Source organism: Podarcis gaigeae, assembly GCF_964106915.1.
Source record: "Podarcis gaigeae genome assembly, chromosome: Z".
Classification (NCBI taxonomy): Eukaryota; Metazoa; Chordata; class Lepidosauria; order Squamata; family Lacertidae; genus Podarcis; species Podarcis gaigeae.
Genome location: NC_139691.1, coordinates 28,582,691 through 28,594,774, shown reverse-complemented (window position 1 = coordinate 28,594,774; position 12,084 = coordinate 28,582,691). Strand labels below are relative to the sequence as shown.

At 43.6% G+C, this 12,084-nt stretch overlaps 1 protein-coding gene across 2 annotated transcripts; it reads right to left on the bottom strand.

The window, feature by feature from the left end:
• Positions 1–2,031: 2,031 nt before the first annotated feature.
• On the bottom strand, positions 2,032–11,783 carry LPAR4 (lysophosphatidic acid receptor 4). 2 transcript variants are annotated; one of them, XM_083722442.1, is made up of 3 exons: positions 11,422–11,782; positions 7,260–7,277; positions 2,032–3,482 (listed from the first exon to the last, which is right to left on the bottom strand). In XM_083722442.1, exon 3 carries the CDS (start codon positions 3,340–3,342, stop codon positions 2,296–2,298), a length of 1,047 nt encoding a protein of 348 aa, XP_083578568.1. In that variant the 5' UTR covers positions 3,343–3,482; positions 7,260–7,277; positions 11,422–11,782; the 3' UTR covers positions 2,032–2,295. The 2 variants fall into 2 exon arrangements, with proteins under 2 accessions (XP_083578568.1, XP_083578569.1); XM_083722443.1 differs by lacking the exon at positions 7,260–7,277 and having other exon boundaries at positions 11,422–11,783.
• Between the last annotated feature and the right edge of the window lie 301 nt (positions 11,784–12,084).

Sequence of the window (12,084 nt, the reverse complement as noted above, 5' to 3'; positions counted from 1 at the left end):
GAATCCCTCCCCCACTTATGCACAGTTGACTCAGTTTTGACTGTGTATATGTGTGGTGCTGGGAGATAATTAAATAATTCATTTCAAATCCAGAAATGTCAAGAGCTGGAGAGTCCTTGGGGCTCACAAGGAGGCCCTCCCTGGAGCCCAAAGAGGACATCAGAAAGGGTAGAGGAAGCCCTGAAGAGACCTGAGGCGCAGCGGAGCTTTCTTTAGCTTCCCCGCCTAACAGCTGATTTGCGAGGTAGCATAGCAGCTGCTGCTGCCACAGCTTTCCTGCACATCCTCCAGCCTTCTGCCAGCTTCCCCGCCTAACAGCTGATTTGCGAGGTAGCATAGCAGCTGCTGCTGCCACAGCTTTCCTGCACATCCTCCAGCCTTCTGCCAGTCCCAGAGCTTCAACTTTAGTCATGGATATTTTTTGATACAATATTTTTGGTCTGGTTTGGAGAGAGCACACCATAAAGGGTGTTTAAAGGCTATTTAAAGGCCATTTTATGCAATTCCACTTACACATGCAGGGCCCTGGAACATAGCTCCTGTGTAAGTTGCCGGTATCCTTTAAGACAGGAATGGGGAAACTGCAGCCATCCCGGTGTCATTGGACTAGGAATTCACACCATCCCTAACCATTGGCCATACGGGCTAGGGCTGATGGGAGCTGAAGTCCAAGAATATTTGGAAAGCCACAGGTTCCCCACCCCCACTGCTCTATGGAGCAGGGCTGAGTCAGTTCTCAGCCTGGGCTCTGGAGAAGCGTTGGCTTTCTAGAAGGGGCAGCACCAAAGACAAATGGGTCCTTGACCTAACTCCGTGCAAAGAATCTTCTTGGGCCTTTCCTCTTGTAAACTAGGCAGTTGTAACATACCACTTGTTATCACCTGCCTATTCTGCCATTGAGGACTTCTTGGATCATTCTTTGTCTAGCCCCTTCCCTTTGACCTTACCACCTTAGAAAAGAAGAAACTAGGCACAATTCATCCAAAATTTAGTACTGTTATTCAGGGCTTTTTTTCCAGCTGGAACTCAGACCTTGGCACCGGCACTTCTCAGGTGAGTGCAATTGCCATTCTAAGAGAACGAGGGAGGTGTTCGTAGTGAGTTCCGGCACCTCTTTTTCTAGAAAAATAGAAAAGTATATTAAATTGCAAAATTATTTCACAATAATTTACTTTGGGGATTTAAAACTTTATGATCAGTATGTCCCCAACTGAACTCAGAGAGAGTGAGAGGGGTAAGGCTTCAAAAATCACAGGAATATGTTCTCACATTCCTCCCAAGAACCCTCAGATTTAACCTCTGTGGGTTGAATGTGAAATGTTCAGGTTTGAGTAAAACAAACAAAGAGATAATTGTAAGAATTTGAGTAATGTGAGCAGAAGGAAGAATTGCTGTTGGGACATGCCCACCCTGGGGATATCTGTATATTCTTGCACCTGCAGTGCAAGAAGACCCCAATTCAAATGCACCATGAGCTCACTTACCCTGCTATAATTATTTTTTGAGTAGCAGATACTGTTGTTACTTCTTATGGTATGCTATTTGATTATCTGGTTTAATTATGTCTTTTACTGGTATATAGTGGTATTTTATTATTGCTCTTCATGAAATTGTGCTCCAGACTGAAAAAAGGGCAGGATGGTAGCATATTAATTAATGTGGAGGTAATAATATACAGATGTACCTTTAATTTTAATGCTTGTGTACTTGTGTTTAATACTTGCAAACCACCAAGAAACCTATTTGGGTCCTTTCCTAAACCATTCTGAAGCTTAATAATGACCAGTTCCTCCAACCAACTGGCATTGCTGGGAGAATCTGAAAGAACACCTTCCTCCATATATTTCACACTGCCCTTTGAGGATGCCCAGAGGATGCTTCGGAGCTACACTACACTAATTGCCAAAATTAGTGTAGATTCAAAGTAAGACTCACTGGAAGGCAAGAAATACATAGAAAAATAACTTACTAGAATGCCAAATTTTGGAAATAAATAATCAGCTGTAGTTTTTAAGAAGAACAACCCCAACGCAAAGTGAAATATTTTATTATTTCATAGCTTCAAAAGCAAGTCATACAAAAGGACAGTGTTATTTGAGTTAAGATATGATGAGAAGGTTTCCGAAGGCAGAATGAGCACCCAGCTGGCTGCGTACATACGTATACACACATATATAAAACGCTTCCCTGTGGTTCTCATCTCTCATCCCCATTCCCTTCACCCAGACAGTGAGTTATGTAGAGTTTCCTCTGAAGTCCAATTCTCAGCCTCCTGTCAGTGCAAAAATCTCAGACTCAGAAATTTGATTCTGATGTCAGCTCTCCCCCCTTTGTAATGGCTTGGTCGCTCATCTCATCCTGCATCACCGGTAGCGCAATCTTTGTTAAGGGAGTTTCAGTTTTGAAAAGAGAGTCAGTTTTGAGGTGGGGGGTTATGTAGAAAGATTTCTGGAAAGACTCTGATGTGAAGTAGTAGATGAAAGGGTCAAAGCAGCAGTTCAGAGTGGCGATGCACAGCGTGATTGGATAGAATGTCCTCGCAAATCTCTCCAAGAAACAATTTGCTATGGCCTGAGAACGCACGAGGGCATACAAGAAAAGAATGGAGTTGTAAGGCACAAAACACACCAGGAAGATGGCCAAATGTACAACAATCATCTTCAGCACTTTCTCTTTGTTGGTGCCAATCTGGGAAAGCGTGGCAGGTTTCCGGAGGGTCCTCAGGACCAGTGATGAACAAATAAGGTTGAGCAGCAAGGGAATAAGAAAGCCAACCACTTCAATAAATATTGTAATTTTGGACAAGTAGGTCTTCCATATGCTTTTGGAAAAGCCTTCAAAGCACGTTGTACTAGTGTTGTAAGTGTTGGTAGTGGAGAACAAGGATGCTGAGATCCCTCCGCTTAGGACGAGAATCCACACACCCATGCACACGATCGCTGTATTCTTCCTTGTCCTAATGGTGCGAGATCGGAACGGGTATACAATGGCGAGGAAGCGGTCAACACTGATGCATGTGAGGAACAGCATACTCCCGTAGATGTTGGTCAGGAAGGCTGTCCCTGAGATCCTGCACAAAAGGTCTCCAAAGGGCCAGTGCCTGTTGAAGTTGTAGAAGATCTTGAATGGAAGAGTGAAGACGAAGAGTAAGTCGGAGACCACCAGGTTGGTCATGAAAATGGTGGTCTCAGATCGCATATTGATGCGGCAGCAGAATACGAACAAGGAAGCACAGTTGGTGATCAAGCCAAGGATGAACACCATGCTGTAGACAGCTCCATAGAGGTTGTACTTGAAGGAATCATCCGTCATGCACGTGTGGTTGTTGCTGTGATTCCCCATTACAGCTCTGCACTTTGCAAAGCCAAATTAAGTGGAATCCATGCAATGAAAGTCAGGAAGCCCTGCTCACCTTAAGGAGCATATTCCAGTGATATTGATCGAATGCTTGTTGCCACACAGATGTGATGGGTGCCATTCTCCTGGGGAAAACAAGAAAGGAAAAAGCAATCAGTTTTCAAATACTTAGTCTAAGTACCTCCCAATTCATATAAAACATTCCCCAAATAATCATGGGAAGTTAGTTACAGGTGCTAAGGAGACTCCTCCTCCTCCTCAAAGAGTTCCCTGGTAAGAGGGATTGACTGTTAAACCACTCTGGGATCTGATTCTGTGAGGGGAATAGAGGTCTCCTCACAACTCACAGATGGGACACGGGTGGCGCTGTGGGTTAAACCACAGAGCCGAGGGCTTGCCGATCTGAATCCCTGCGACGGGGTGAGCTCCCGTTGCTCGGTCCCTGTTCCTGCCAACCTAGCAGTTTGAAAGCACGTCAAAGTGCAAGTAGATAAATAGGCGGGAAGGTAAACAGCATTTCCGTGTGCTGTTCTGGTTCGCCAGAAGCGGCTTAGTCATGCTGGCCACGTGACCCAGAAGTTGTACGCTGGCTCCCTCGACTAATAAAGCGAGATGAGCACCGTAATCCCAGAGTTGGTCACGACTGGACCTAATGGTCAGGGGGTCACATCTCACAGCACCCTTAGCAAACAACACCTCCCAGGATTCTTTGTGAGGAAGAAGACATGGTTGTTTAAAGCGGTATGATATTGTGCAGATGGGGGCCAGACTCTCTGGACCGATTGCAACTAAATCATACTCAGAATAGACCCACTGAAATCTATGGACTTACATTAGTCATGTCTATTGATTTCAATGGGTTTTCTCTGTGTATGAGTTGGATTCAAGCATACACGCTGGCTGGGGCCAACAGGTGTTGTGGTCCAGCGATATCTGGAGAACAACAGTGTGAGGAAGGATGCTGTATTCCAAGAGGAGGGAACCTTGGGCAGGAAACCTAATCAACATTTCTGGTCTCTTTCTCTGGCCCTCAGAAGCCTTCCAACCACATCACCTCAACAAACCACTCCTAATCACCCAGTCCTTCAATGTTGTTTTTCACATGCTCTTGGCTGGAATGTATCCTTGAACTCTGATAATGCCTCTTGCTTGCCTGCAAAGAGGATGGAGAGGGGAATGTGAGTTAGCCTATTGTAGAAAGATGAAATTTGCATTTGTAGCTCCAAAATCACTTTTCCCTCTGGCCATGCCCACTGCTGACTCCTGGGAAGTTACCCTGAAGGGAATATGGCCCTTGTGCTGTATAGCATGTGTGCATTTAAAAAAAAAAAAAATTTCCTGTTTCACCTGTGTGTTCTTTGCCTTCTAAAGCAGTTGTCATTTCAAAGAACATTTCTAGCTTCTATTATATTTGGTGTCCGACATAGTACTTGGTTCTATTTGGGGAAGGACCACAGCGAGCCGGAAAGAGCATGTTTTGCAGGTTAAACCTCAAAGTCATCTCCATGTCGTGCTGTCTGACACTGTCTGAGAGTGCTAGGAATATTACGCAGAAAAGAGTTAGCTTAAAAAAAGCATGGGACTCATGGAAACTTCAGTTTTGGCAAACGAAAGTATCCAAGGATGCAGAGCTTGATCTTTGTCCCTGGGGTGGGCAGGCAAGTCACATGCAGATAAAGCATGCAATAGCCATCACTGGCAGAAGTGGTTTGGGGCCCCTGCAGAATGGCTACAGGAGGCAAACATCTGCAGTGGGAGAAACAGCAGACATTCCAGCGGCGTGTGTCCTGTTGTAATACATGATCTAACATCTGACCCAGGATGCTTTTGACAAAAGGAACCATTAGTCAGGAGCCTGGAACCACATCAAATGACAAATTCCTCCTCTTTTTGTATGGCTTCAGAAACAGCAAATCTTAGGCAATTTAAAGAGTTCTCTGGGAAAATTCAAATAGTTTTGCTTCAGTTCTGAAGTAGGAGGCATATAAAAGGAAAGGCACACACTTGCAGTATTCTCTGACACCTTGCTGCTGTTCCCTGTCTCACAGTATCCACTGCATCTCACCCTGCCCAATAGCTTATTTCGCTTCTGTAATTCAGATCCAACAAGTCTTAAAGGTACAATCTGTATTAAACTTATATGTGGAGCCAGGAAATAATAAATACAGTGAAACCTTGGTTTTTGAACACAATCCGTTCAGGAAGACCGTTCGACTTCCAAAACATTTGAAAACTGAAGCAGGCATTTCCGGAAGCATTTATGTCTGGAAAACTCAATACAGAAGCCATGTGGCATGTTCAGCTTCCGAAAAGAATTCAAAAACCGAAGGAGTTACTTCCAGGTTTTCGGCATTTGAAATCTGAAACATTCAACTTTCGAGACGTCCGAAAACCAAGGTACCACTGTACTTATCTTGCACTTATGTCCTTCCCCCTCTTTAAAATTCAAGAACAAGCTAAATCTGATAGAATAACAGCATGCAGTTTGGTCCTCTATGTGTTTACTCAGAAGAAAGTCCCACTAAATCCAATGGAATTTATTTCCTAATCAGTTTGCTTAAGATTGCTACAATCTTAAACATGCTGATTTGGAAGGAAATCTTAACTAAGTCCTACCCAGACTTCAATTAGCCATGCCGCTTAATTTCAATGGATTTACTCTAAATAGGGCTAGAGTTGGATACAATCCAATGGACTCAGAGGGACATAAGGTAAAGGGACCCCTGACCATTAGGTCCAGTCGTGGCCGACTCTGGGGCTGCGGCGCTCATCTCGCTTTATTGGCTGAGGGAGCCGGCGTACAGCTTCTGGGTTGTGTGGCCAGCATGACTAAGCCGCTTCTAGCGAACCAGAGCAGCACACGGAAACACCGTTTACCTTCCCTCTGGAGCAGTACCTATTTATCTACTTGCACTTTGATGTGCTTTCGAACTGCTAGGTTGGCAGGAGCAGGGACTGAGCAACGGGAGTTCACCTCGTCTCCTCTAACCACTTTCTTCACCCTTAAAAAACTGCAGTTCTTTGAACCTACCATTTAATGTAAATGTGTTATAATACATGCTGCATATGGAGCCTTTATTTCTCCAAAAATCCAAAAAGCAACACTGCAACAGTGAGGAATATAGCTTATTAGGATTTTAAAAAAAATCACATTTTTCCAGATTAATCAAACTTGTGTTCTGATGATCTCAAGATGCTCACTCATTTCCTTGTGACCTTTCAGTCAATCCTTTTAAAAGTACTGTTGCTTTTGTGTGCATGTATATTCACCCGCGGGTGGCGCTGTGGGTAAATGCCTCAGCGCCTAGGGCTTGCCGATCGAAAGGTCGGCGGTTCGAATCCCCGCGGCGGGGTGCGCTCCCGTTGCTCAGTCCCAGCGCCTGCCAACCTAGCAGTTCGAAAGCACCCTCGGGTGCAAGTAGATAAATAGGGACCGCTTTCTAGCGGGAAGGTAAACGGCGTTTCCGTGTGCAGCTCTGGCTCGCCAGAGCAGCGATGTCACGCTGGCCACGTGACCCGGAAGTGTCTTCGGACAGCGCTGGCCCCTGGCCTCTTGAGTGAGATGGGCGCACAACCCCAGAGTCTGGCAAGACTGGCCCGTACGGGCAGGGGTACCTTTATCTTTTACTTATATTCACCCAATGGATCAATGCAGGAACTTGCAATTTTTAATAAAAGAAAAAGAAACCTTTTTATGCATAAGCCTATTTCTTTCTTTTTAACAGCTTCATTTAAAGGGGGGGGGAGATTCCCAATCTTGCTGGTTATGCATCTAAATTTGGGCTCAGCTTTATGAGTACTTGCATTTATGCAGACTAAAAACATAAATTTGCATATGTCCAGTTGAATAAATATGTGCATTAGTTATATAAAACAAACCCCAGCTGCCCTACCGCTCTTACCTTTTTGGTTTCTGCAGGCTGTGCATTCAAAAGGAAATAAATATTACACTGAAAAGCTGGCTCTCAAAGGACTTGCTGACAAATCATCCTTAGATTTGCCACACACAACTCTCATCTGGACTCTCTTACACTGATGAAAAAAGGCCCGTTATTCCATTTGTACTACTATTGTTAAGGACTTACCTGCACTTGTTTTTATTTCCTTGTTGTTCCAATGAGTGGCTGGAAAACTTTTGCCAAGGAAAATTTGCAAATTTGGTAAGCTGGAAATGCAGAGTTTGTGACCTACCAAATCAAACATAACTCTCCTAGCCCACATCTTCCACCCCCAGTTTCAGATAGGACAGAGACACAAACAGGAGATTTCCAAATGTCCAATCACTCCTTCAAATACCAAACTCAAGTAGTTGAGTGACACCAGAAGGGGAGTCAGAGGTCACATCTGCACTATACATTTAAAGCAGTATTATACCATTTCTAACTGCCTGACTCCTGTGAGAACATAATGTTGGAGTACTAGACGATTCTTTGGTTTGATCCAGCAGGGCTTTTCTTATGTTTTAAACTAAGGATTCTTTTCTTTGCTAAGGTAATTATGCCATTTGCATTGTTGCGCACATAGAAAATGTGTACATTTTTTAAATACGATTTAACATAGTTGGTAAACAAAATGTAATCCATTATTGACATTGATACCCCATTAATCCTTCAGATGGCTGATGATTTCCCAAACACACACTATATAAAACACACTATATAAAAACACACACACACATATCATCAATGTACATGGTGCTTTACAGAACACAAGAACAGCAGACCTCTGCCCCAAGGAACTTACAGGGAGGCAAGTGGAGGCAGCAGTAATCAGGGAACAAGTATCTCTCTTCTTCCCACAATTCTGATGCAGCTTGCTTCTATCGCCCCACCCCCACCCACTCATTTCCAGATAGCTAGGGGAGAAAATAACTATGCAGCAAAAGAATACAAGATAAAATTCATGTCTGGTCTGTCCATTGCAAGCTGCATCATAGTTCTCAAAACCATTCATTAAGGCCAGCAATTCCAAAGCAAACAGTCTAATATTAATGCCACTCACAGCTATCCTATGAATTCTGTGTGTTGAAGATTAAGGTAATCTGGAATTGGTAACCATCCAGATAGTCAATTCTATGTCCTTAAATCCTTCTGAATTAAAGACAGTTACAACAGCCAAGTAACCTTATCCATCTTCCACTATTTCCCCTTGCTCAACTACTCACTAGCAAAACTGAATGTTCACAGAAATTCAATACAATATGACCATTGCAATGGTAATACACCCCCCCCCCTTTTTCTTAAAGGAAAAGGAGAGAGAAAGCATTTGATTCCTCCACCTGAAAGGCAAGCAACTGAGTTTACCAAGTGACTTACAAGCTAGGAACACAGGAAAGCTACCTTATACCAAGTCCATCTAGCTCAGTATTATATAGACAGAGTGACAGCTGTTCTCTAAGGCTTCAGTCAAGGGACATACCAGGAACTACCTGGAGATGCCTGGGATTGAACTTGGGACCCTCTGCATGCAAACCTGATGATCTACCACTGCACTATGGTCCTTCCCCTAGGAAAGAGGTCTGCTTTAGAAGCAGAAGAGGAAACCAAGATATTCTCTGAAATCAATCTGGGTTTCTTGCTCGTTTTTGGCTATTTCTGCAAGCTCTGAAATCAATCCAGAGCAATCCAGTTAGCTTCCTGTTTTATTCCCTGCAGTTCACTAACTAAGGAGAAAAGCAATGAAGAATACCCAGACATGAGGATATCCTGAGCAGATTTTGAACTCTGAACTTCCCCATCCTTCTAGTTCCACCATCCATTGTATTTATATACAATGAGAAATTATTTATATTAAACACAACATACTTTGAGCAGAAATAACCCTTCTGATGCTCAGTAGTTTGACAGCATTATAGATAACCAGCTGGTGTCGCTCAGGAATTCTAAGCCAAAAAATCAGTGCTGTTTGGAAAGGTTCAGTCTGCCATCTTAATTCAAATTCATCACCCAACAGCACCCAAAAACAGATGGAAACCTGTGTGCATGCTATTGTGTTTTGGGAACAGGAGCCTGGCAACAAGGCTACCAATGACCACTAGTCACAATGGTTAAATATAGCCTTTAAGATCCATGCTTCCGAATACCAGGTAGTGTGGGTCAACAGTGGAGAGAGAGCTATTGCTCTCATCATGACCTCCATGTTGGTGTCTGATCAACATCTGGTTGGCTTCTGTGACCATATGACTTCTGGGCCTGATGAACCTTTGGTTTGATCTATCAAGGCTTTGTGCATGTGATGAGGTGCTTTGAGACTACACAGCAGTTCAAGATGGGACCCATCTTTGTTACTTGTATCAGGCACTCAGGACAGATTTGGGATTCTGGGTTGTATTCTATGTTAGTTATAGAGTGGACAAATTGAAATTAGTAGACCTGACTAGCTAGTTAATTTCAATGGGTCCGTTCTGAGCAGAACTTAGTTGGATATAACCTGCTGCTAAAATACTTGACACCTCGTTGCTTTACAGTGAACTGATGGAGGTAGTCTTGCACTTGGGTTGAACCCACACCATACATTTAAAGCACATGGTTTACACCAAAGAATCCCAGGAACTGTAGTTTCTTAAGGGTGCTGAGAACTGTAGCTCTGTAAATTATAGTTTCAGGCTTCATACATAATTAGTATATACTACATTTACTCACAATCCAGCCATTCATTCATTCATTCATTCATTCATTTCTGAGATTTGTATCTATCAATATTCGTATTATCAGTGCAATACAATAAAATACTGTAATCCACTGATAATACAAACATTGAAAGATACAAATCCCAGAAATGAATGAAGAAATGGGCAGAACTCTGGCTGGATCCTCAGTTAAGCAGTCCTAAACAACTTACTAGGGAATAAAGGAGCATTACATTTCAAAGCATTTATTACATTTCTATTTCTCTTGTTTTTGCTTCAGTTGTGCTTTATGATACTCTGATTTTATCTGACCATTGGAATGACAACAACTCACTGGATAGTAGCTGTTATCATGCACCTAAGTGGACTCACACAGATGAAAGAAAAATCAAGTGTCCAGATCTATTGCCTGTTTAATCATACTTTACACAGAAATAAAGATATGATTTAAAACAAGGTAAGTTTCACAATAACAGGAATGTCTTTTGAGTGCTGAAATGTAAAATGTAAAAACGTAGACACCCCAAACTACTGTTTAATGTTGTCACATGGAGTTAAAACTAAAATCTGTGCTTTTCTAAAAGGATTTAGCATTTTAGCTGCAGAGAAGGTGGCCAAAGCACTATGTAAATGTATGTGTTTGTGCCAACTTACACTAAAAATGCAGAAATGTAAAGCAGTCAACAAGTGTGGAGGGCAATATATCAAACTTCCATTTTTTAAAAACAGAAAAAGAATATTTAATGGGATTTAAAGAGAAGGAGGCTATGGGGGTGTGGTGTGATGACTGAAGCCCCATTCAATGATCACAATCAGAAAACGTGCACTGTGGTATCTTTTTACTGCAAGCAAACACAGATTTGCAGAAACTTTGGAACTAAAAGCACTCTCAAAAGAAAAAAGAAAGGCAGTTTTGTTTTGCTACATCAAGGTGAGAAGATTCGTGGGCCTCCTATAAAAACTGTTGCTTAAAGGTCTCAGACATGAAAGCAGAAAGATTACACCCCGCACGACCCCTGCCGAAATAAATTAGTCGTCTTACCGGTTTCAGGAGCCTTAGATCAGAACCCTTGGCATGTCTACTCAGAAGTAAGTACCGCCGAGATCAGAGGGGCTTATCGCCAGAAAGGTGTGGCTGGAAATGGTCGTCTGATGCCGCACTTACCGTACCTTGTTGTTTGCACACCCCACTGAACTCAACAGAACTTCCTTCTGAGTAGATATGCCTAGGATCACGCTGTGTGACACACACCGGATCAGGCCTCACTAGGAAATGTTTGAAACCATAGGAAAAGGACAGTGGTGGTGAACAGAGATTTTATTCGTTTGTTATTTATAGGCGCTTCTTGGCGACGTACTAGAAATCTGGTCACATTTTTTTTTAAAAGGCGAAATTAATAATGAATTCAAAGAAACAAACGGAAAAGTCAACTTACACAGCAAAGACCACCTTCCCAAGGTGGGGTGATCAGCGCCACGGACTACTTCCAGATCCAGTCAGGCTGTAGGTCCGAGTTAGAAGCTTTCTGCCGCCCGGCGTTGCAATACACAGATCTGTTCCATGTTGTTTCGGTGACACTTTGGAGCTGGATCCCAAAAACAGAACTATTTGCGCCTTCCAGAAACGCACAGATTATCTTCAAAAACAGAGAAGCAGGCAGAGGCGCTCGCTGAGCAAACCCTCCAAGCCTTTGTTTAAAGGGCTGGCGGCGGGCGGCGAAACCTCCTCTTTGGAGATGGGCTCTTGCGCCCCGCTTCCAATCCCTGAGCCCGAGTTGTGAGCGTCGTGCGCGCGGAGAAGCAGGGGGAGGGCGGGGGGGAACAATCTCCCAATAGAAGGCAGTTCTGATTGGATGACGAGCAATTCTAAGCAGCCCAGGACTCCGCCCCGTCCTTTGGGTTCCCATGAGGTGGCCAATGGCTGCAAGCGGGTGGGAGCTCTCTCTTTCGGAAAACCTTTTTGGTCAGAGAAAGGAGGGGGTTCTGCTTTCCCAGGCAAGGACGAGCTGAGTTTCAAAAGGTCCGATTTTGACAATGGAGGAGGGGTCGCTTCCTGTGCGAAAGGGTGGTGGGCGATGCAGTCGGAGAGAGGGGCTGCT

Coding starts and splice junctions, on each gene's coding strand:
- LPAR4 (XM_083722443.1), bottom strand. CDS start 3,342: ATGGGGAATCACAGCAACAACCACACGTGCATGACGGATGATTCCTTC.